The 23221-nt window shown below is 37.2% G+C and overlaps 1 protein-coding gene and 1 long non-coding RNA gene across 2 annotated transcripts; one reads left to right on the plus strand and one right to left on the minus strand.

Moving 5' to 3' along the window:
• Positions 1-568: 568 nt before the first annotated feature.
• ALB (albumin) lies at positions 569-21275 on the minus strand (the record flags this gene model as incomplete). The annotated part of the gene is given in 17 exon segments (NM_001082344.1): positions 569-651; positions 1880-1946; positions 2547-2679; positions 3880-4103; positions 4723-4861; positions 6038-6135; positions 7559-7691; positions 9197-9411; positions 11156-11285; positions 12731-12803; positions 12805-12816; positions 12819-12828; positions 13635-13767; positions 16163-16374; positions 18518-18650; positions 19682-19739; positions 21188-21275. Coding segments are annotated over 16 exon segments (1824 nt in total). The 3' UTR covers positions 569-651; positions 1880-1904.
• Positions 21276-21531: 256 nt separating this feature from the next.
• Positions 21532-22702, plus strand: LOC103350777 (uncharacterized). Its single transcript, XR_518673.4, has 3 exons — positions 21532-21680; positions 22108-22354; positions 22447-22702. It is a non-coding gene; the product is annotated as an uncharacterized lncRNA (long non-coding RNA).
• The last annotated feature ends 519 nt before the right edge of the window (positions 22703-23221 follow it).

Raw genomic sequence — 23221 nt, forward strand, 5'->3', positions numbered from 1 at the left:
GTATAAAATTAACATGTGCACCCAATATTGATCTTCTTTTGCCTTTTCAGAGGTAGTCATTTGTCTTATAATTTTGTCTATAAATTTACAGACCTATCAGGCCTTTTCCTATGAATTGCCTTACTTAGTAATTTATTTGTATATATATTTTTAATTTTTTAAAATTTTATTTAAGTTATACAAGTTTCATGGATTACATATATACAGATTTAGGAACATAGTGACACTTCCCCCATGCCCAGTAGTAAGATATGCCTCACCCCTGCTGCAGTTTTTATCCTTTTATTTAGAATCATCATAATGATATTGTTTTTGAATGCTTAGAATCCATAACTCATAATTAATGTTTCTTATCTTTAATTACCCCATAAAGAGATATAAGTCCTCTCCTAAAGTGCAATAAGAAAGAACACATCAAATTTTCACAGAATCTACAAAATCTTCAGAATGGCAACACATCTTTGGAAAATAACAATTCCAGACCAATATATTAGTTTTCATTTTTTATTAATTGCAGCACAGAGAAAAGAGGCCAAATGTTTGAAGGAATTTGTATGACTTAGATAGGCTGTTGGTTTTATATCAACAGAAAAGAAAAACAGATGAATAGGCTCTGGGTCTTCATTTCTCTTCTCTTATTCTCAGGGTAGGCTGAAAAACAAAGTGACAAATTCAATTGCTGTTTGTAAAATAGCAGGCATTTTTGGAATCTATTAATACAGTGCTAAGGTACTTAGATTTTCTTTCTGCAGTTTCCAACAGTGAAAACAATTTAAGCCTGTCCTAGACTACAGCAGTCAAATGCTCCTGTTGAGCAAAGGAGGAGGACACAGTAAGTGTTGAAAATGTTCTCTTTATCACTGATGTCATCAGATCCCTCCAGCTTCAGGGTCAGAGGCTATTCATCCTCACTTCTCAGTCATTTTCTTACCACCTACTTCTTAACTAAGTTATTGCCAACAAAAGCATCTTCCCACGGTTAGAACTCTAGGTAGAAAATGCTTTCACTTTGTACTAAAACAAGTCACATTTTTAAGTTACCAATTTGTGTTGATACAAAATTACTTCCTTGTCTGAACACACAATAAGTAGTTATTATTATGTGAGCAAAGAGTGATAACAATGAACTATACATGGTAGGCAGTCTGGACAACATGAAAATAATTGATGCTAAGAAAATAGTTGGACAACTTGTTTTTAACAACATTTTGGTTCATTATTATTCAATTTTTTAATCACTCCCAAAATACTACAAGCAAAATGAGTAGAACACATTTATATTCAAACATCTCTGTTTTAAAGTGGGTTCTTTTGTCACAAGAAGAGATGTCCTGTTACAGTCCAGCATCTTGACATTGCAAATTTAGTGGCAGGTTATCCACTGTAAAGTGGAAGTTTACATGAGGTAGATAGATCATGTCAACCCAATGAAATGAATTTACTGTACTACTAGGTTAAACCACATGAAATTATTGGTAATCTACTGTTTTTAATGCATAAAGATATTTTTTCCTATGGTTTAGTTTAATGCTTAGGGTATCTTCCTACTAACATGGATGACTTTGAATAGGCCAGTGGTGACCTCTTACTCTGGTTTGAAATTTTGAATTTTTGGCTTCACCTGTCACTCCTAGTTGGATGTCCCTTGGGTAAATTATTTAACCCATGCCTTGACTTGGACTTTCATTATATTACCTACAAAATTGGAATAATAATGGTACCCAGTCAGCCACTATTTGGGGAGTTAAATAAATTAATATATAAAGAGCTAAGAATAGTGATTGTCCCGGTCTGCAGGTTTCTTGGAAAATGACTAATCTTTACAATTTTAATAATAACTATTATAATTACTGCTTCAAAAAATCAAAAGTATAGTTACCTGAGATTATTGTGGCTGTGATTTTTTAGCCTAAGGTAGCTTTACTTGATTCAACAAGTTTTGGACCCTAAATATAAAGAAATGACAAATATTAAGAAAATATAGGCATTATTATTAGAATAAAAAATTAGTGGTTATATAGCCATTGTTGATTTCAAAGTTTTACATACATCAAATCCTTTAAATCCAATTTACCACCAGAAACCCTGGAAGGAAATTCACTGGCATCCATTGCCACCAAAAGAATAAAGAAATTACTACTGGGCCATAGAAGGGAATATTAAATGAATCAGACATTTAAATGTAAATTTCCCCACTAACCTATAAAATTATAAAATTAATCAAATCACAGATCAATACTTTTCAAGAAAATGTTTAAATAAATTAATGTTTTATTCTCATGAGCAAAAGACTTCAAGCCTCATAAATATTCCTATGTTCATAAACATCACAAATCTGGAAACTGAATAGGCATTATAAACAATATGCCACAAGGCAATAGAAGATAAAAACCAAGAACTGTGTAAGTCATTCTATAAGCAACTAATTGTGCGTAGAATAAGATGCCTGTCCCACATACCTTCAATATATAAATCCATAACCCCTAACCTGCCCAAACACACAAAAATAAAACTTAGACATATTAAAATGAAGGCAACTCCAGTACCTCCACAGCAAAGCAGGCCTCCTTGTCTTCAGCACTGCAGCACTTGTCTAACAAAGCTGTGAACTCTCCAACAACAGTTTTCAGTTGATCATTTGTTGCGTGGGGCTTGTGTTTCACCAACTCAACAAGTGCCCTGCATTTAAATGGAAAAAGAAAACAAAACAGCAGGAAAATTGTTATTTACCTCAAGAAGTCTTGTGACGGTAAAACTAGTAGAGCCACCATTTAAGATTACAAACACTGAGCCAGGCAACTCTGGATTCGAGGCCAGGCACATTCACTACAAGCTTCAATATTCTCCCCACCACCACCCACCCACCCCACCTCCAAATAATTCAGGTAACAAAATCCAATTTCCTATGGTTGGCTGACAAATCAAATGAGATAATCAGTGTAAACTGCTCAATACCTTGCATGTTTTCAACAAATCTCTTTGCAGTAAATTTCTAGAGAGGATTATGTATTGCATTTATGTATTCTTCAGATTTTAAAGGTCAGTCCAGACTTAATTTTATAACTATTTCAAAGCTAAAAATGGTCTTTAAAATTTTAATTATTCCACACTTCACTTTAAAAGTTTTTCATATAAAAATATTTATATTTGATCTTTGAAATTTGCATCATTCAGTATTAATGATGGAGGGGGTACTATAGGAAATAAGATTATTCAAACTCATGGAAGCCAGTGGTTCTCTTCCATTGACATTTGTAGAGACAATGCTAGAAAGAGCTATATTGCATGAGAGGCTTAACAATATTACTGTTAAGTAGGGACCATGGTTGTAGCCCACCAGAAATGATAGCAACTTAGCAACTTCCTGTGTTAAATTTCATGCAAGTCAACTCCTTTATAACAACAGTAGGGAGTTAGGTCTCATAATTCACATTTTGAGGTGTTTTTCTCCAAGTCACATTGCAAAAATCACAACTTACCATTTGCCTCATCTCTGGGGTAACCATAGACAAACTTTTCTACAAAAGCATTCATGCCTAGTAATAAATTTAGCTATGATTTCTAGTAACTATGTGCCAACATGCACAAATCCATTAATTAATGGTCCGGTTTTTTCTACTTGATCTGGAATAAGATGTTGTTTTACTATGTCTTTTATCCATCATAGTACTCTGAAGAATTTGTAGCCAAGATTATAATATAGTCATTTTGCTAAGAAAAAAAATCCATTCATTTTGTTCTAGACATTTGTCTCAGGTTAATAAGGCTAATAATTTTCTCTAGAGAATATAACCACTACTTAATCAAAGGTTGCTCATTTCAGTTTATATTTCCCACTATCAAAACCACAAACACAAGCAATAACGAAATACTGCTCACGTTTGTTTCTTGATTTTCCTCTCCGTTTCTGGAAGAGTGCATATGTCCGCATGGAAGGTGAATGTTTCAGCATTAAATTCTTTGGGGACGTATGTTTCATCGGGGCCCAGGGCGCTAAAGCATGGTCGTCTGTCGACCAATGACTCTGAGCAGCATTTGGTGACTTTCTCACTCACTGGTGTCTTCTCATGCAACACGCACAACCTGTTCAGGACCACGGACAGCTAAAAAACAGGCAGGAGAGCAGAACTTGAAAGGAAGCAAAGTTCAAAGTTTTCCAAAAACACCTACTTTCCAGCACACAAAATAAGCGATGCATTTTAGCTAGCAATGTTGAATGCAAGGCTGATTGAGGTGGTGGCTTGCTTATTCTTGGAATTACAACTAAGGTACTTCTTAGTCTTTTCTCGTTTAATAAGTTAGGTCTGCATTTTAAGAATAAATCACTTGAAAAAAAGAATAAATCACTTGAGAAAATAAATAACAAAATAATTTGAGATGGTATGTCTCGAAATATGTGTTGGAGTGGGGAAAAAGTAATCCTAAGCTAACACATTAAAAGGATACCTCAGAGAAAGAAAATTTAGAAAATGCCAGGATAAAATATTGAAAACTCATGAATTATTTTTAAAAAAGTTATCACCTTTGGGATCTCATTTAAAATCCTCATTTTTTATAGTCAGGCTATTATAGGTAACCAAATTCTGGCTGCCACTACCATATACACACACTCACACAATCATATGCACACTTTAGTCTACTCCTGCTTCTGAAAGTTAGCATTGTCAATATCTAAAGACCAAATTCATAATTGTTAGCTTTGTTATATTTTAAAAGACTCACATAATCTTCAACACAAGGCAGTCTTTCTGCTTCAGGATGCTTACAGCACTTGCTGCCCACTTTTCCTAGGCTTCTTGATATTTCCACGAGAGTTGGAGTTGACACTTGAGGTACTTTCTTGGTATAACGAACTAGGAGCCTGTACAAAAACAGTCCAAGTGTTTTCAGCTAAGCAAGAAGCTAGCTTTTTCTAACATGGTAAAAAATCAGTGAACACTAGTCAAAATCAACTAAGATGTTTTTATTTTCATCATATTATATCTATCCCCAGGGATGTGGGGGTAAAGTAGGAGGAAGATCTTTACCTGAGCAACAAGTTAAATCTGGATTTGAATCCTATGTAATACTGTAAAATCTTAGGATGGTGACTTACCCTAGGAAGGTTCATTACATTGATAAAATCATTATTGCTTCATTCTTTCATAAAATTTATTGAGAGCTTAATATAATTATTTATCAGCGCTGAGCTAAATTTTAAAGATGTGTGTGAAAAAATGGTAGCAATTTTACTTAACTACATAGGGAGGGTGCAGGGATTAAAAGAAACAGAGTGTACAATTAACCTGATACGGCATTTAGCATTTAATAATCATTTATTGAGAATGTCAATCACCATTGAAAGTCAATATCTGACTGTAATATACTTAAAGGAAAAAACTATGTCTTGTTCACTGTTATTCCTAACATCCATAGTTAGAAGAGTAAGTATATGAGTTGCACAATAAACATGTACTTATTGATGGGTTTCTTCCTGTCTTTACCTCCATAGCTAAGGCTCTATTGAATTGGAACATCAGTCAAGCAGGCCAATCTGTCTATTTCCTCTAGGGAGAGAAATTCTATGGGAAAATGAGGTTGTAACCATTAAAACCTGGCTATATCTTCTCCAAATCCAGTCTTTCCTGAAATACTAACATATGTATCTAAATTCATATTATGATATTTTTGTGTTCAGTTTATATATTACTTCGTGAGCTACTATAATTCAAGGCCTACAATTTCCTTCTTTATAAAGTATTACTTTGTTTTATTTGCTCATAAACTATCCTGCAACCTCAGTTCCAGTATACCAATCCTCCCAATCTATATATATCCATTCTCAAGAAATCAATGTTTTTAGAACATTCAAAAATATAGGCCCCTCCATCCCAGCAACTATTTCATATCACATCCTCAGTACTTCTTGATAAACAGTGATTGCAAATATAAGCAGCATTTCATTATTAAAAGTTCCATACTAAGTGGCCTATATGTTGTGTTAGATCATTATAAACCAATCAAATAAAAAAGTTACCCAATAAACAAATATGCTTACGCATTTTGGAAGTTGTAGTCACCAAGCTGCTCATAGAGTTCACAGTTTTGTTTCACTAAATTCTTGGGTTCATCCACAAGAGGCTGAAACTCATCAAGCTGAAACATAAAAGAATTGTGTTTATGGTATTCTGCTTGAGGAACAGATTCAGGTCATCCTCTAGTCACCCTACTATTCACACAAGATCTGTCCCCCTTTTTACCAAAGACTTGTAACTATATCTTCAATGCCACATGTAGCACGTGACATTCAAACTGTCTATTTTATTTTATTTTATTTTATTTATTTTATTTTATTTTTTACTTTTATTTTATTTTAACCTTTGAGAAGGTTTAGGAGGAGTTTTCTAAGAAATGAAGTGAGAAGAGAAAAAAATGTTCCTCCAGAAACATTTCTTAGAAAACTCCTCCTAAACCTTCTCAAAAAGATTTGAAAATATTCTAAGGAAGTTGGTTCACCACTTTCTTTAAGATATTAATTCTGGGGGCCAGCGCTGTGGCTTAGTGGGTTAAGCCTCAGCCTGCAGTGTCAGCAGTTCAAGTGCTGGCTGCTCCACTTCAGATCCAGCTCCCTGCTAATGTGCCTGGGAAAGCAGTGGAAGATAGCCCAAGTGCTTGGGCCCCTGAACCCATGTAGGAAACCCCAAGGGAGCCTCTGAGTATCCAGTAAGGGATCCTGGCTTCTGATGTGCCCAGCTCCAGGGTTGCAAGCATTTGGGGAGTGAAACAGCGAATGGAAGACCTTTCTTTATCTCTCTCTCTCTCTCTCTCTCTGAAACTCTGCCTTTCAAATAAATAGATATTTTTTTAAAAAGATATTAATTCTGGTACTTGATAAATCATCAAATCAAGTTAATTTTCTTTATATCTAAATTGAAGCTTTAACTGATATTTAAATTTATCTTGGCCGGCGCCGCGGCTCACTAGGCTAATCCACCGCCTTGCGGCGCCGGCACACCGGGTTCTAGTCCCGGTCGGGATTCTGTCCCGGTTGCCCCTCTTCCAGGCCAGCTCTCTGCTGTGGCCAGGGAGTGCAGTGGAGGATGGCCCAAGTACTTGGGCCCTGCACCCCATGGGAGACCAGGAGAAGCACCTGGCTCCTGCCTTCGGATCTGCACGGTGCACTGGCCGCGGCGGCCATTGGAGGGTGAACCAACGGCAAAAAGAAGACCTTTCTCTCTGTCTTCTCTCTTACTGTCCACTCAGCCTGTCAAATAAATAAATAAATAAATTTATCTTACTTTGGCCTTAGGAGAAAGAAAAATCATGGTCAAGACTTTGTAAAGTTAGAGATTGCTCTCTTCAACTTTTTCTTTCCTAGACTTTTCTAGAAAATGGTTTTAGTTAAGCATTCTATTTCAGGTTATTTTTCCTATAAATGCTGAAGAACACAGATTTGAACTCATCTCAAGAAAATATCTAAATTGTGATATATATCACTTCATATTCTTGCATTATTTCTCTTTGTCCTTATTGGAATCATCAGTCAGAGAGCTACATTTCTTTCCTGCAGGAAACCCACCACTTTGGCATAGCATGCGTGAGGGTCATCAGTGGCACAGCACTTTTTCAGGGTGGCTTCATAGGCCTTGCCAAGTCTCAGCAGCAGAACGACAGAGTAATCAGGGTGCCTTCTTGAATACTCATACAAAAACCTAATTAAGATAGAAACAGATTTAGATGGACAAATGAGCAAGAAAAATCACATGAATAAGCTCATGAACAACATACATTCCAAAAGTCTGAATTTGATGAAACTCTATGCAGTAAAGCTTAGTGAATAAAGACTTGGGGTCCAGAGTTAAAGTTACCTGTGTTCAATTCCTGACTCTGCCACCTATTTCACTCTATCACCGTGGGCATCTTCTTAAAACTATCAATCTTAGTTTCCTCTTCTGTACAAAGGGACTAGTGATGCTATCTATTTGTTCGGGTGGATTGTGAGAAACCCATGACTCAATCTATGCAAAACACAGTTTGTCCCATATTAAATGTTTAATGAATGATTGTTTTACTTTCATGTATCACTAGTTTGATTTGGACTACATTGCAAAAGGATTCTGATAGACAACAGGTACATAGATAAACGATAGATGAATATATTTTTTAATTTTACTTTTTCCTCTCTGGATAAGTGAAATTTTATATTTTATATTTTAAATTTTATATTTATATTTTCATGTAATATTATTCAGTACAGAGCAAAGTATCATAATCCAACAACAGAAGCACATATTTTTAAAAGTTCATGTTAAATGTATATATAAAACTATACATGGATTTTAAAATTTTTGCTCCAAAATAAACATATCTTTTAATTCCATTTTCCATGAACTTTTTGAAGTATGAATATATATATTTGGTTCTTTAGTGGATATTACATTGTAAACCTATGAAATTTATGTCTTTTCAACCAAATATAAACTATGTGGTGTCAGAATCCACATTTCTTTCTATACTTCTTTGCTTTCATCATGTAAACAGGTATAGATAGATAGCCAGATCTTGGAAAATATGTATTAACACATACAAATATATATGAATGATGTTCAAGAAATACCCTTTGAGGGCTGGCGTCATGGCACAACAGGGTAAGCCAGCATCCCATACAAACATCTGGCTGCTCCACTCCCAATCCAGCTCCCTGCTAATGTGCCTGGGAAAGCAGCAGAAGATGGCCCAAGTAACTGAGCCTCTGCCACTCAAGTGGAAGACCCAGATGAAATTCCAGGTTCCCAATTTCAGCCTGGCCTTACCCCAGCGGTTGTGGCCATTTTGGGAGTGAACCAGAGGTGGAAGATCTCTCTCTCTCCCTCTCTTGATATCCCCCCTCTCTCTGCAACTTTGTCTTTCAAATAAATAAAATAAATCTTTTTAAAAAAGAAATATCCTTTGAACTAATAAATAATACGCACACATTGATATCATTTATATATTTCCATAAATATTCCTGAGGAGTAAGGAAATTTGACTTTTGCCATGAGTATGTATCATACTTTATGACAATTTTTACACTGATTAACTGTTTCACATTTAAAGGGTGGGGTAGAGAAGGATCAAGAAGCATTCTTGGCAATACAGATATTACTGCAACTCTAAACAAGGGCCTCACATATCTTCCTAATAAAAGCTGTGAAAGGATAGTTCCTTATCTACTTACTTGCCCAAGAAGAGATCTTTTGCCTCTTCATAATTTTTGCAAACATCCTTATCCTCAACAAATTCCTCAGCTACTGCTGGCAAGCCAGCAGGTGTCTCATCATTATGCAAACCATAAATGCAGTGGGCTTTTTCCAATATTGGCTTATCACAGCATTCCTTCAGATGACTGGAGATTGTTTCCTGATGTTCACACATGTACTTGGCAAGGTCCGCCTGCAATCAAGTTGATGGAAACTACTCAACATAAATTGACATGGCTACACTTTCTCCCCAGCTACTTACTATGTGGCAGAACACACTGTATTCCAAGACAATACACATATCAATGAACATCAAAGAACATATTCTCAGTTGTATTCTAAGCCTGCAGCCTCAAATATCCCTACTGATTAAAAAAGATTGGCCAATAACAGCTTATTATTTATTTGGTAATCAATTGACTGCTGTTATGTATTAATTTTATATTTCTACTCTTAAGGGATTTAAATTGTTCTCATTAAAACTCAGTGTTATTTTTCCAAATATTCCTCACAAATTAAGTATAGTCCTTTTGAAGCCAAATATCTAAGTATGAGATTCTTAGAGAATAAATCGATTGCACAAGTCTTTGGCCTTCCTTATAACTATGACGCACCTCCCTTTAATGTTGAAGGGAGGAGCAGGCATGGTAGTCCAGCACATTAAGCTGCTGCTTGCAATACCTGCATTCCAAATTGGAGGCTGGTTCAGGCCAGCTACACTGAACTTCCCATCTAGCTTCTTGCTAATGTGTCTGGGAGGCAGCAGATGATATTCCCAGTATTGGGTCTCTGCTATCCATATGGGAGACCCGAACGGAGTTCCCAACTCCTGGTCTCAACTGATGCAACCCCAGTGGTTGTTGCAGGCATTTGGGGAATGAACCAGCAAATGGAAGATTCCCTCTATTACACTGTGCCTTTCAAATCAATAAATAAATCTTATTTTAAAAATTGTTTTAGGATGTGTCATAATAGATTAGAATTCTGGTATTTGGTTGTATTTTAATTCTTGAAGAAAGGGTGAAAATATTACAAGTTTGGAAAAAAAACAGCATGTCAAATATTCATATGTTTAATACAGAGAATGAGTGAAAGGGGGTGAAATACAACAGAGCATTCAGAAAATCCATGAAATATATGCATTATGACAAAACTGGGGCCAGCACTGTGGCACAGCGGATTAAAGCCCTGGCCTGAAGTGCTAGTATCCCATATGGGTGCCAGTTCTAGTCCCGGCTGCTCCTGTTCCGATCCAGCTCTCTCCTATGGCCTGGGAAAGCAGTGGAGGATGGCCCAGGTGCTTGGGCCCCTGCACCCATGTGGGAGACCCAGAGAAGCTCCTGGCTCCTGGCTTCGGATCAGCACAGCTCCAGCCGTTGCAGCCAATTGGGGAGTGAACCAGCAGATGGAAGACTTCTTTCTCTCTGTCTCTACCTCTCTCTGTAACTCTTTCAAATAAATAAAATAAATCTTAAAAAAAAAAAACTATGTGTGGGCTTCAAAATATGTGCACACCAAAATGAACTTCCTTTTTCATTTTTTTTTTTTTTCACAAACATGTTGAAAGAACCCTAATGTGTCATTTCCCAAGGTCTTTTCAGGTACTGACCCTTGTCCAACCCCACCCACCTCCTCAAAGATCTTCTTCTGTAACTGTCCTCCTTCAGGTTAAGCCCATGCTCTCACAGTGTAACTGAAAGGGGTTACAAATCAGTGAATGAGTTCATCTGGTTATTTAGTAATAACCAGGTTTAAGCAGGGGAAACGTGGAGATGGAGTAGATGAGAGCAAAGAAGATAACCTCAGTCTGCACTCAGCTGCCACCAATGACTCAACGTATCTATTGTGAGAACTACGCACCGATTTCAAAATTTCCATGAACTCATAAAAGTCCCCTCATGTTCATCCTACCCACTTCAGCAGGTAAGGCTCTTTACCCTGTCATCTGCACATTCAAGCAGGTCACCGTGGCAGCATTCCTTGTGGACTTTGGTGAGATCTGTCACTATCTTGGAAATGTCTGTGAAGTCAGCCTTGGGAAATCTTTGGCTCAGACGAACAAGTGCCCTAAAAAGAAAATTTTCCCATCCAATTATTATTATCATGCAATATTTTACTTGCAAGCACAAAGGGAAATACCACTTATAACAAGGAAATTCAACACAAACTGACATAGAAATTATTTTTAAAAATCATTAGTTCTTATTTAAATGCTAGCTCTGAATCAGAGTTATTGTTTTAGGGAAGAATTATCCATCAAAAGAGTACACATGGTGGAGAAAGAAATCTAGTAATTCATAAAAACTGAAATCAAAGAGGAGTTCTAAAGGGGTCAGCAGGCTGAGAAACATCACATTTGGAACCAAATCTGACTTCCAGATCTGACTTTATCAGTTCTTAGCAGTGTGACCCAAGGCAGGTTCCTTCCCCTGCCTGAACTTGAGCCTCTACAGTGTCATAACAGAATGCTAAATCAAAGGCCTGTTCTGAGGAGTAAAGTAGATGGTACATAGGAAAGCATTCTGGAATCTGGGAAGTACCACACACTCACGTTATCTTCTTTTACTCAATTAAAACACATTTTCCTCCCTTCTAAAGGTTTCTGAGAAAAGAAATTTCATAACTTGCACCGCATTAGAGAAATTCATTACGCACTCTTATACCAAGAAATTGGCCCAGCACAGTTGTTAAGTTCTGTGATGAGATGGACTAGAATAGTGTTCTCATTCCCTACTGACTCATTTCAGAATCATCTAAATCTAAAAAGGAAGATTTCTTCCCCAGAATCAATGACGGCCTGTTTTACTGTGTATTGTTTCATGTGGGGGTTGATTTGGTTTATTTTGGCGATGTAGATGGTAAGACTAAAGGGCCTGACTGGTTTGGTTGAGAATTTTCAAAGAGTGGGTGTAATGCCTGTTATATTCATTTTATCTCCTTTACAGATCTGTTGCTGACCAGCAAATGACGGAGTTGGAGTATTTTTCTTAACTCAGACATTGAAGGATGCTCCTATAATCAGCTATTAATACAAGCATAAAAACAGAGGCCCATTCCAAAATGTGACATAAAGAGCAAAGTTGAAGCTCTGAGAAAATGAGAAGTAATATTGACGTAGTTGATAATTGGATTTAATTATTGGGACAAAATAGGACCAGGAGACACTTTTGGGTCATTGAAAGGTAAAATAACATGAAATAATGGACCATTACAATAAGGTCCCAAATCTTTAAAAGCGAATGGGATTTACCTATTTTTCCTTTCTTTTAGGTCAAAAATATAATAGATAATGTCCTCTAAATCTTTGACTCCATAGAAGAAATGATGAACCATAATGTTAACTTGTCATTGATATTCTGATTTTCACCTCTATTAAATTTCCACCTTTTACACAACTGAAAAAATGTATTGGAAAGCACTGTGTAAAATATCACATTTCACAATTTTTTCAACTTAACCATCATCATTTACTTTGCTGCAAAGATGTAAACAATGTTTAAAAAAATATTTACCATGCTTTGTAAGCTCTGTCTCCAAATTTCTGAATACTGGCACACCTGAGTCTCTCTTGGGCAGCTGAAATCAGGGCTTTTTCCTTCAAAGCATCAAGCTACAGAAAAGAATATTTTTAAAAAATTAGAAACAAATTCTACATAAAACACCTAAATTCAGATCAGACTGCCCCAAATTAAATTTTACAGAGATAAATAACACCTACATTCCCAAGTACTCCTTTTGGTAAATAATCATGTAGCTATATAGAAAGAGACAAAATTAATCTGGCCATAGTGGAAGCCTCTAGGTGATCCAAGGCAGTCTCGAGCCCTCCCAGGGAACTGGGCATTGAAAGGAGATGAGGGAGAAAAGAGGACACCAATACTCCTCAGCAAATGAAAGTTGGTTGGATTCTTCATTTTAGGTCCTCTTCCACCCCTTCTCATATCAATAAATTTCCCCAAAAAAGAGAATGAACTACATAATAAATTTTTATAGAATAAGTGAATGAATTTGGACTTCTAGATGTAGTAAAATCTTCTACTTCAAATTCTCTTCCCCAGTAAAATTTTCATGAAAAGATAAACTAAAGCTGTGGCCCCTTGCTGTGCCAGTTGACAAATGGGCATCTCTGTACCTCACTCTACAGATGACCTCCCCTTAGTAAAGAGCAGTAGGATGTTTAGACACGCACACAGTGACGCCCTGGTCGGACCAGCACTGGAAAATCGCAGAAGGAATGAGATCAGAGGCATTTCTGAGAATGGCAGACCTTTGGGGGATACAGCAGTGAGGCAGACTGTTTTGACCACATAGGGCATTTTATACCAGAGACTTAGCTTCCCTGACTAACCAGCCAATAAGGTAGACAGGATCTGAGCTCGCACTGTGAACTGGTTCTTTTATTATTTGGTGGAATACCTTAGGTGTGAGGCAGGCCCCTTTATCAGCAGCTTCGCAACATTCTGTTAGAATGGCTTTGTACTTCTGAGCATAGTAAAGGAGTTCAGGGGCATAAAAGTAAGGATGTCTTCTGGCAACTTCATATAAATAGCTACAATTTAAAAAAGAAAAGAGGGTTAGTGGTTTTCTTTTTTTGAATTTATTTAGCAGGTAGAGTTATAGACAGTGAGAGAGAGAGAGAGAGAGAAAGATCTTCCGTTGATTCACCCCCCAAATGGTTGCCACGGCCAGCACCATGCTGATCCAAAGCCAGGAGCCAGGTGCTTCCTCCTGGTCTCCCATGCGGGTGCAGGGCCCAAGCACTTGGGCCATCCTCCACTGCCCTCCCGGGCCACAGCAGAGAGCTGGACTGGAAGAGCAGCAACAGGACTAGAACCCGGCACCCATATGGGATGCCGGCGCTGCAGGTGGAGGATTAACCAAGTGAGCCACAACGCCTGCTGGTGAGTAGTTTTCTATAGCAAAAACCTCCCCCCAAAATAATTTATCAAGTAGCCCAATTTGCACCTGAGAGCCGTTTTGTCATTCTTTGAGTGAAAGGACAGATTAAATTTATATATGGGAGGTGCAGATGTATATGCATATCCGGTTAAATTTTGGTGATATAATGTTGCTGACTAAAATCAAATTACAAGTGAGATCCCAGTGGAAAGAACAGGTCAACAAAGAAGGAGGTACCTTTCTCTGAAGGGAGGAGAGAACTTCCACTTTGACTACAACTTTGTCTAAATATGATCAGAGTTGGTGAACTCAAAAGGCTTCCATAGCCTTGACAACTCATGACAAGAGCCTAGAGTGATTACTGATGCCATAAACAAGAGTGTCAATTTGTTAAGTCAACAACAGGAGTCACTGTGCACTTACTCCTCATGTAGGATCTCTGTCCTTAATGTGCTGTACATTGTGATTTAATGCTATAACTAGTACTCAAACAGTATTTTTCACTTTGTGTTTCTATGTGGGTGCAAACTTGAAATCTTTACTTAATAGATGCTAAATTGATCTTCTGTATATAAAGAGAATTGAAAATGAATCTTGATGTGAATGGAAGGGGAGAGGGATCGGGAAAGGGGAGGGTTGTGGGTGGGAGGGAATTATGGGGGGGAAGCCATTGTACTCCATAAGCTGTACTTTGGAAATTTATATTCATTAAATAAAAGTGAAAAAAAAATAAATAAATGAAGGTCAGATAGTAAATACTTGAAAAAAAAGTTTTGGAATCATTAGTAAAACTTTGTATTTCTATGTTAATTTGATTTGAAGAGGGAGATTTTGCCTGTTTACTGTGCTCATGATAAATTAAATCTAGCTGTAAAATAAAAAAAAATTAAATTAATTATGGGAATAATTTATATATATATGTACATGTATCCTCATAATATCTCAATCTCAAATGTTTTCATATAGATCATATTCTGCTTCAAGAACAAACTTTTTTGAGAGACAGAGAGAGCTCCAACCATTGATTCACTTCCCAGATGCATGCAACAACCAGAGCACAGCCAGCAGCCAAGAAAGCAATCCAGATCTGGTGACAGGAACCCAATCATTTGAAACATCACCCTACCTCCTTGGGTCTGCATTGTACAGGAAGATGGAGCTAGGAGCCAGAACTGGGAATCAAACCCAAGTACTCTGATATAGAATGTGAGCATCTTAGCCACTTGGCTAAACATCCATTCCCAAGATCAACAGAACTTTGAACATACTTTTGTAGCATAGGATTACATGGTGTCAAATATTACTTCTTTAAGAATGATAAAGGGGCCAGCGCTGTGTCACAGCGGGTTAAAGCCCTGGCCTGAAGTACTGGTATCCCATATGGGCACCGGTTCTAGTCCCAGCTGCTCTTCTTCCAATCTAGCTCTCTATTGTGGCCTGGGAAAGCAATAGAAGATGGCCCAAGTCCTTGGGCCCCTGCACCCATGCAGATGGAAGAGCTCTCTCTCTCTCCGTCTCTACCTCTCTCTGTAACTCTTTCAAACAAATAAAATAAATCTTTTTTAAAAAAGAATGATCATAAGATGAGCCTGCAAGGGATAGCAGGTAAAACCACCCCTTGCAACACCAGCATCCCATATGGGTGCCATTTCAAGTCCCAGCTGCTCCACTTCTTATCCAACTCCCTGCTAACGCACCTGGAAAAGCAGCAGAAGGTGGCTCAACTGCTTGGGCCCCTGATCCACGTGGAAGATATGAAAGAAAGCTCCTGGCCACTGGCTTCAGAATGGCCCAGCTCTGGTCATTGTGGACATTTGGGGAGTGACCCAGTAAATGGAAGATCTCCCTCTGTCTCTCCCTCTCTCTCTGTAACTCTGCCTTTCAAATAAATAAATAAATCTTTTTAAAAAGTAGTCATAAGAACAAAACTTCCAAGTCTGAAGGCAGAAAAATATATTGGTTGTGGAAATGTTATAATGAGTGCTGATCCATACATTTATTCCATAATTTTAAATTTTGAAAAATGTGAATATCTAATTACTTACTGTCCAAAGAATGCCTTTTCATCATCATGAAAGGCTTTGCACAAAACATCAGCTTCTGGTCTCGCAAACGGAGGCAAGTCGGGTTTATCATCCTTGTGGTGCAGGAAGCATTCGTTTCGCTCAGGTTCTTTTTTCTCACAGCAGTCAGCCACGTCACCATAGGTGTCACGAAGACTTGGCAATGCACAGATTTTGTCTCCAAAAATATCATGCTAAATGGAAAAGATCGGGCACAAAGTTGATAGGAAGCACTTTATTCTCTTTATAGGCAATGAACAGTATAGGAAATGTAATATACTGATAGAGCTTGGCAGGGAATCATATAAAAATGTACTCCCCTTCCAGTTAGCATTTCCCTCCATTTGACCAAATCTGTGTAATTTTCATAAGAATTAATTGCCACCCTGTTACTTATGGAGGATAAGACAGAAGGGCAAAAAATGTTTTGAAAAGTGTTTCACTACTCCACTTCCCACGTGATATAGAAGACCAGGAAAGCAATTATTGTTACCAAAAATCAAGGAAAAATGTCATTCTATGTAGCAAGTGATTTCACATCAGAGAGCAAAGTGTTCAGATAACTTCTCATTTGATGTACTCTTTTTTAAGAGGTCTGACTTTCTAGTAAGTTTCATTTAAAACAGAGAAGTAACATGATCTACTACATATTAAGTTATTGCATTAAAAATACAAGTTTTTTTAATTCTGGAAATATTTACTTCAAAATATTTAATTCATTAAATGAATCCCTTCCTTCTCCCATTCATTTTTATTATGAAAGTCCTTGTCATCCAGGGAAATTATACTCTAAATTCTGTTCTATGCAGAATTAAATTAATTCTTCAAAAAGTATATTTTTAAAATTTTGGATTTTTAAAACTGCAATATTGTTACAATTTAGTTATTCTCCCATAGGGAGAAGAACACCAAAAGAAATCAGAGAAAGTCTCTAGTGTAAATGAAAAATGCCCCCCAAGAGGCATGTATAGACTGAGTTGTGAAACATAATTTCTCCTTGTTTTAAGACTTGTCTGGAAATGCCAAAAGCTCAAAGTTCTTCAGAATGACTGAGTACCTTGATTTTTCAAAACATGTAAAACTACAGATATCCCTAAAATGAGGAATGTATAGATGTACTATTATTTCATTCAGTTAACAAAATTAGCACACAAATCAGTTGGAACTTTCTGAGATAAAAATCATACTTTCACCTCAAAGAGATGCTCCTGACAGCACTATGCACAACAGTCAAGATGTGGTAATGTATGCCCATTAACAGATAAGTGGATAAAGGAAATGTGATACATATACAAACACATAATGAAATACTATTCAGCCTTAAAAAGAAGGAAATCCTGCAACAGACACCAACATGGGTGACCTTGTTGGACACCATGCTAAGTGAAATAAACCAGCCATAGACAAATGCTGAATGATTCCACTTACATATGGTATCTAAAATTACCAAATTCACAAAATCAAAGAGTAGAGTGATGGTTGTTAGGGGCTGAGAGGAGGAAATAGTTACTAGTCAACCAGCATAAAGTTTCCATTGAGCAAGATGAGTAAACTCTGATGATCTGCTATGTAAATTGAAGATATAGTCAACAATGCAGTATTGTGCACATTAAAAATTAGTTAAGGGGGCTGGCGCTGTGGCATAGCAGATAAAGCCGCTGTTTGCAGTGCTGGCATCCCATATGGGCACCGGTTCAAGTCCCAGCAACTTCACTTCTGATCCAGCTCTCTGCTATGGCCTGGGAAAGCAATAGAAGATGGCTCAAGTCCTTGGGCCCCTGCACCCGCATGGGGGACCCGGAAGAAGCTCTTGGCTCCTGGCTTCGGATCAGCACAGCTCCGGCCGTTGGGACCAACTGGGGAGTGAACCAGCAGATGGAAGACCTCTCTCTCTGCCTCTCCTCTCTCTGTGTAACTCTGACTTTCAAGTAAATAAGCAAACCTTTTCAAAAAAAATTTTTTTAAATTAGTTAAGAGAGATCTCATACCGTGTTCTTAACACAACAAATCAAAATAAATAAATAAAAGCATGCTATCACTATTCACCTCTAAGAAAAAAAATCTAACTGAAAGGATTGCTGCAAATCTCAGATTACCAGTTAGACACATTAAAACTGTTGTGTGTGGTCTCAGTGAAGAAATGTCTGTTAGAACTGGGCACAGTTAGCGTGTCTTCTCCCAGAAGAAGTGATGACTTATTAGTCTATAAGATATTTAGGTGCTGCTTACCATCTGGTCATTTAACAATAATTTTTAAAACTGAAAAGAATTTTCTTCATTTGAAATATTTGGGTACTTAAAAGAAAAGAAAAATCTTCAAGATTGGAATGTACTTACAAGTGATTTGTCACAATTTGCTGCTGACTCATCAGCAACACATGCTTTTGCCAAGTCTGTTACTTCCTTCACTAACTTCGCATGCTCTTCATATGGGCACTTCTGGAGATACTGAGAAAAGGTAATCAGCACCCTGAAACAAAGGTCACAAGAATTTGTAGCACAAAGATTTTAACACAAAACCAGTTGCTATGCTAGAAGGCAAGTCATGTACTCACATGCTCTATATATTATACATCTGTCTTACTGCACCAATTATTGACTGTTCACATCAGGTGTTACATGAGACCTAACCAGGCACATGTGGCTTAGTAGACAAAGAGGATATTTAACAGGATAGTCCCAACATTCATGAAAAATACAAATAATTTATTTTTATGAACAAAAACTTTTAAATTTATGGAGTTTCTTACAATATATATTTTTCATGAACTTTTTATGACCCCTCATATACATGGATTTCAAATTTTTTTGCATCAAGATTATCTTTTACCTCTAGTTTCCCTCAAACTTTGTGAAGTATCCTTGTATTTCCACAATGCTTAAATGTATGTGTGTGCATGTTACATATCTATGCACACACACCGAGCAAGAATGAAAACTGCATGCCAATTAGATGTAATTGGCAAAACTAGGAGTCATGTAAGTCCTTTGAATTGCTTAAAATAAAAAACAAAACCCACACACCTCATTTAATCAGGTTGTGGGATGAGAATGACCTTTAATAATGTAAACTATTTTCTCATTTTCTTCTTAGATTAAAAAATTTTAAAATGTTCCCAAGAAACCACAGGACTTCATACAATGTAAGGGGAATTTTGTAACTGAGGTGCAAAGGAACCCCATATCACAGTCCTTTCCATGAGGCAGGTTATAGCAGAGTTTGAGTGTTTCACCATCCAATATAGTAGCCACTAACCACATGTGACTACATAAATGTAAATTTATTAAAATTAAATACAATTTAAATTTATGCCCCTCAGTTGCACTTGCCATATTTAAAGTACTCAGTAGCCATCCATGACCAATGGCTACCATATTGGAAAGCATGATACATAATGTTTCCATCAGTGCAGAAAATTCTATTGGACAGCTCTGTTCTAGTATCTGGAACCTCCAGGTCATCACAAACACAAAATTTGACTCTTTCATATTTTAACTTACAGGCCTATGAAATGTTCTTCTCCCACATCATTAAACCGATGAGCAATCTCACTTTTATCTGCAAGAAGGGCAAAAAAAAAAAAAAAAAGACAAAAGAGTTATATAGAGACTGGAGAAAACTACAAGTTATTATGCTTTATGTTTCATTCCAAAATTTGAACTCTGACCTATCCAGAAAACCTTAAGCTGATGATGAGCTATTTCTTCTGCATTTAAACAGAATTATTCAATTTCCAAGAATGCTGTTTTAAAAATCTTTAAGAGGCCGGCGCCGTGGCTCAATAGGCTAATCCTCCACCTTGCGGCGCCGGCACACCGGGTTCTAGTCCCGGTCGGGGCGCCGGATTCTGTCCCGGTTGCCCCTCTTCCAGGCCAGCTCTCTGCTATGGCCAGGGAGTGCAGTGGAGGATGGCCCAGGTGCTTGGGCCCTGCACCCCATGGGAGACCAGGAAAAGCACCTGGATCCTGGCTCCTGCCATCGGATCAGCGCGGTGCGCCGGCTGCAGCGGCGGCCATTGGAGGGTGAACCAACGGCAAAGGAAGACCTTTCTCTCTCTGTCTCTCTCTCTCACTGTCCACTCTGCCTATCAAAAATAAAAAAAAAAAATTAAAAAAATTAAAAAAAAATCTTTAAGTATTTGTAGCTATCTATTCAAATTTGGATATGATTTAAAGTTCTTGTAGTATCTAATAACAGCTATTAAGAAGACAATCTGGGGGGCCGGCGCTGTGGTACAGCAGGTTAACGCCCTGGCCTACAGTGCCGGCATCCCATATGGGTTCGAGGCCCGGCTGCTCCACTTTCTATCCAGCTCTCTGCTGTGGCCTGCGAAAGCAATAGAAGATGGCTCAGGTCCTTGGGCCCCTGCACCCATATGGGAGACCCGGAAGAAGCTCCTGGCTCCTGGCTTCGGATCAGTACAGCTCCGGCCATTGCAGCCAATTGGGAAGCGAACCATTGGATAGAAGACTCTCTCTCTCTCTCTCTCTCTCTCTCTCTCTCTCTTTCTCTGTGTGTGTGTGTATGTGTGTGTGTGTCTCCTTTTTCTGTGTAACTCTTTCAAATAAATAAATAAATCTTAAAAAAAAGAAGACAGTCTGAAACAAAAGTAACTAAATATGAGCTCTATTTGTAAAATTAACACCGCAAACATTTTTTTTTGCTATGTTTTGTAAAGGATAACACAGTGAATAGGGTAAGAGATAGTTGGAGTTACAAATTCTATCTTCACCTCTGCTTCATGAACTTTATGACACTGTCTCAAGTTCATTTATGCACAAAATAATTATAACCACTAAACAGTTCTCTGTACCTTTTTCACCTAGGATGTTTGAAATACAAAGATAATCTCATAAGGGCTCACAAATATAAAATATTTCTTACAACATTCTAACAACAAATACTAAAAAAAAACAATGCTTTAAAGATAGATGAAGAGTTTACCGAAACATCTTTTACTAGGAAAATGAGATAAAAATTGAGCAACAGAAAACCAGAATTCTTACGTGCTTCTCGGCGAAACACACCCCTGGAATAAGCAGAGCTGAAGAGGAAAAGAAGGGAGATAAAGGTTACCCACTTCATTGTGCCAAAGGCTGTGGGTTGGTAGAAGAGAAAAGATAGGGTGAATGGAAGGAACTCAGCACTAATATACTTCTTTAACCAATAATTGTAGATTATTAACTAGACTCATCTTTGTATTTCATTGGCTCTCAACTGATTGCAAAATTCATAATATTCTTGCCAAAAAATTGTTTGACTAAATTCCTTGTACATGTTTGCTATCTGGAACTGTTTTCTGTACAAAACCTTGCCAATTCATTAAAGTTATATAAAACATCTTATCAAATTTTACATAAGAGTTTAAACGATTTGTACCTATTATTCGTTGCCATGTTCTTTATCTGCAAACTCCCATTTGAACATTTTAGCTTATGGTGTTTGCAAAAATGTGAACAAACCAAGAACTTTACTTAGAAATAAGAGCTATTAAAAGAGGTAAGTCTCAAATTCTACCTGTTACTAATTCCAATTGTGTTTTTGTTGATAAATAATGAAAAATTTACACACACATTAAAAGATTTTGATGTTTTACATTCCTTTGAAACTGTTCTGTCTGAAAAAGCTGATGATGGCTCAAATGCAAAGAGAGAGAGAGAGAGAGAGAAAGGAAGGAAGGAAGGAAGGAAGGAAGGAAGGAAGGAAGGAAGGAAATAAGAAAGACAGGAAGGCCATAGCAACAATAACAACTGCATACCAGAATCTTCAAAAAGCTCATTAACAATGTGTGTTATGAGAAAATAATTTGGATTTCAAAATTCGTTTCCCAAAATGAACTTATCTTTCAATTCCACTTTTCCATGAATTTCTCAACATTACCTTATATTTGGCTTTTTCATGTTTTCACTCCAACTCTGACCTACAGGTGATTCAGTCCCTGAGGTAGGATACTGAGAACCAATATGAGCATCTCATTTTCAGCTAAGGAGACCCAGGAAAGAAAATGGACCAAAATGGCAATGATGATGGGCTTTGCCACTATTTACACAAGAGGACAGCCTGAATTCTGACTATACCTCTAGGGATTATGGGAATCCTATGTCTTCACCAGACATCAGTCTCTCCATTTCTTCATCTTCATAAATAGAAAAATTGCATACTCTTCTGTAAAGGTACTCTAAATTCCAAAATGAGTTTAGCAGTATGTCTAAAAATAAAACAAGAAGAGATAATTTCTTATCCTTCCCCACTTTTCTCTGCCCAGGGTTCTGACCTTACCTCAAATGGATGTTCTTCCTCTGCCCTTACACTCTAAAGATGAAGAACTACTGCTCTCGACCCCTAGGACAACTTTCTCTGATACTGTAGAACAACCATTGCATCAGGCCAGTTATTTCCCATAATTAAATAACTGATTCAGTCCAAATGGTCAGTCATGCTGCTCCACAGTAATATAGAAAAGGTGCATTGTATCTAATGAAAACAATGTATTGTGCAGACTAATAAATCCTCAAGATAACCATTATCGTTCCTATTCGTGCTTATAATGAAAGAAATATGCTTTCTACAATGTTATTTCATTTATTTCATCTCCAGGAATGTGTACTAATTAAATAATCGAGCACAGAAGAGGAGAAAATAGGTAACAGAGAGTTTGGGGTGGGGTTTTTTGTTTGTTTGTCTGTTTGTCTTTAATGAGCCAACAGAGTACCAGACTTGTATTTCAGGCCATGGGTTAACAGAAACCTATATTGAAAAAGAAAGAGAAAAACTATTCTAACTTCCTAAATAGAAACAAATAGTTCTTTCTAGTATAAATTATGGAAATTTTCCTTATAACTTCCTAGATGCACTATCTTGTTGGTTTTGTGTGTGTGGTTTTTTTGTTTTTGTTTTTGTTTTTGTTTTTTTAAGCCAGCGGCCAACCTTACCCTTTTTCTGATAGGAAATCCAGGGGAAGGACTAAGGCAACATACAGTCTTTTTCACTGAAAATAGTTATATAATTGATGTAAAATTCAAGCCTTTGTCACACAAACA

Source organism: Oryctolagus cuniculus, chromosome 8, assembly GCF_964237555.1.
Source record: "Oryctolagus cuniculus chromosome 8, mOryCun1.1, whole genome shotgun sequence".
Lineage (NCBI taxonomy): Eukaryota > Metazoa > Chordata > Mammalia > Lagomorpha > Leporidae > Oryctolagus > Oryctolagus cuniculus.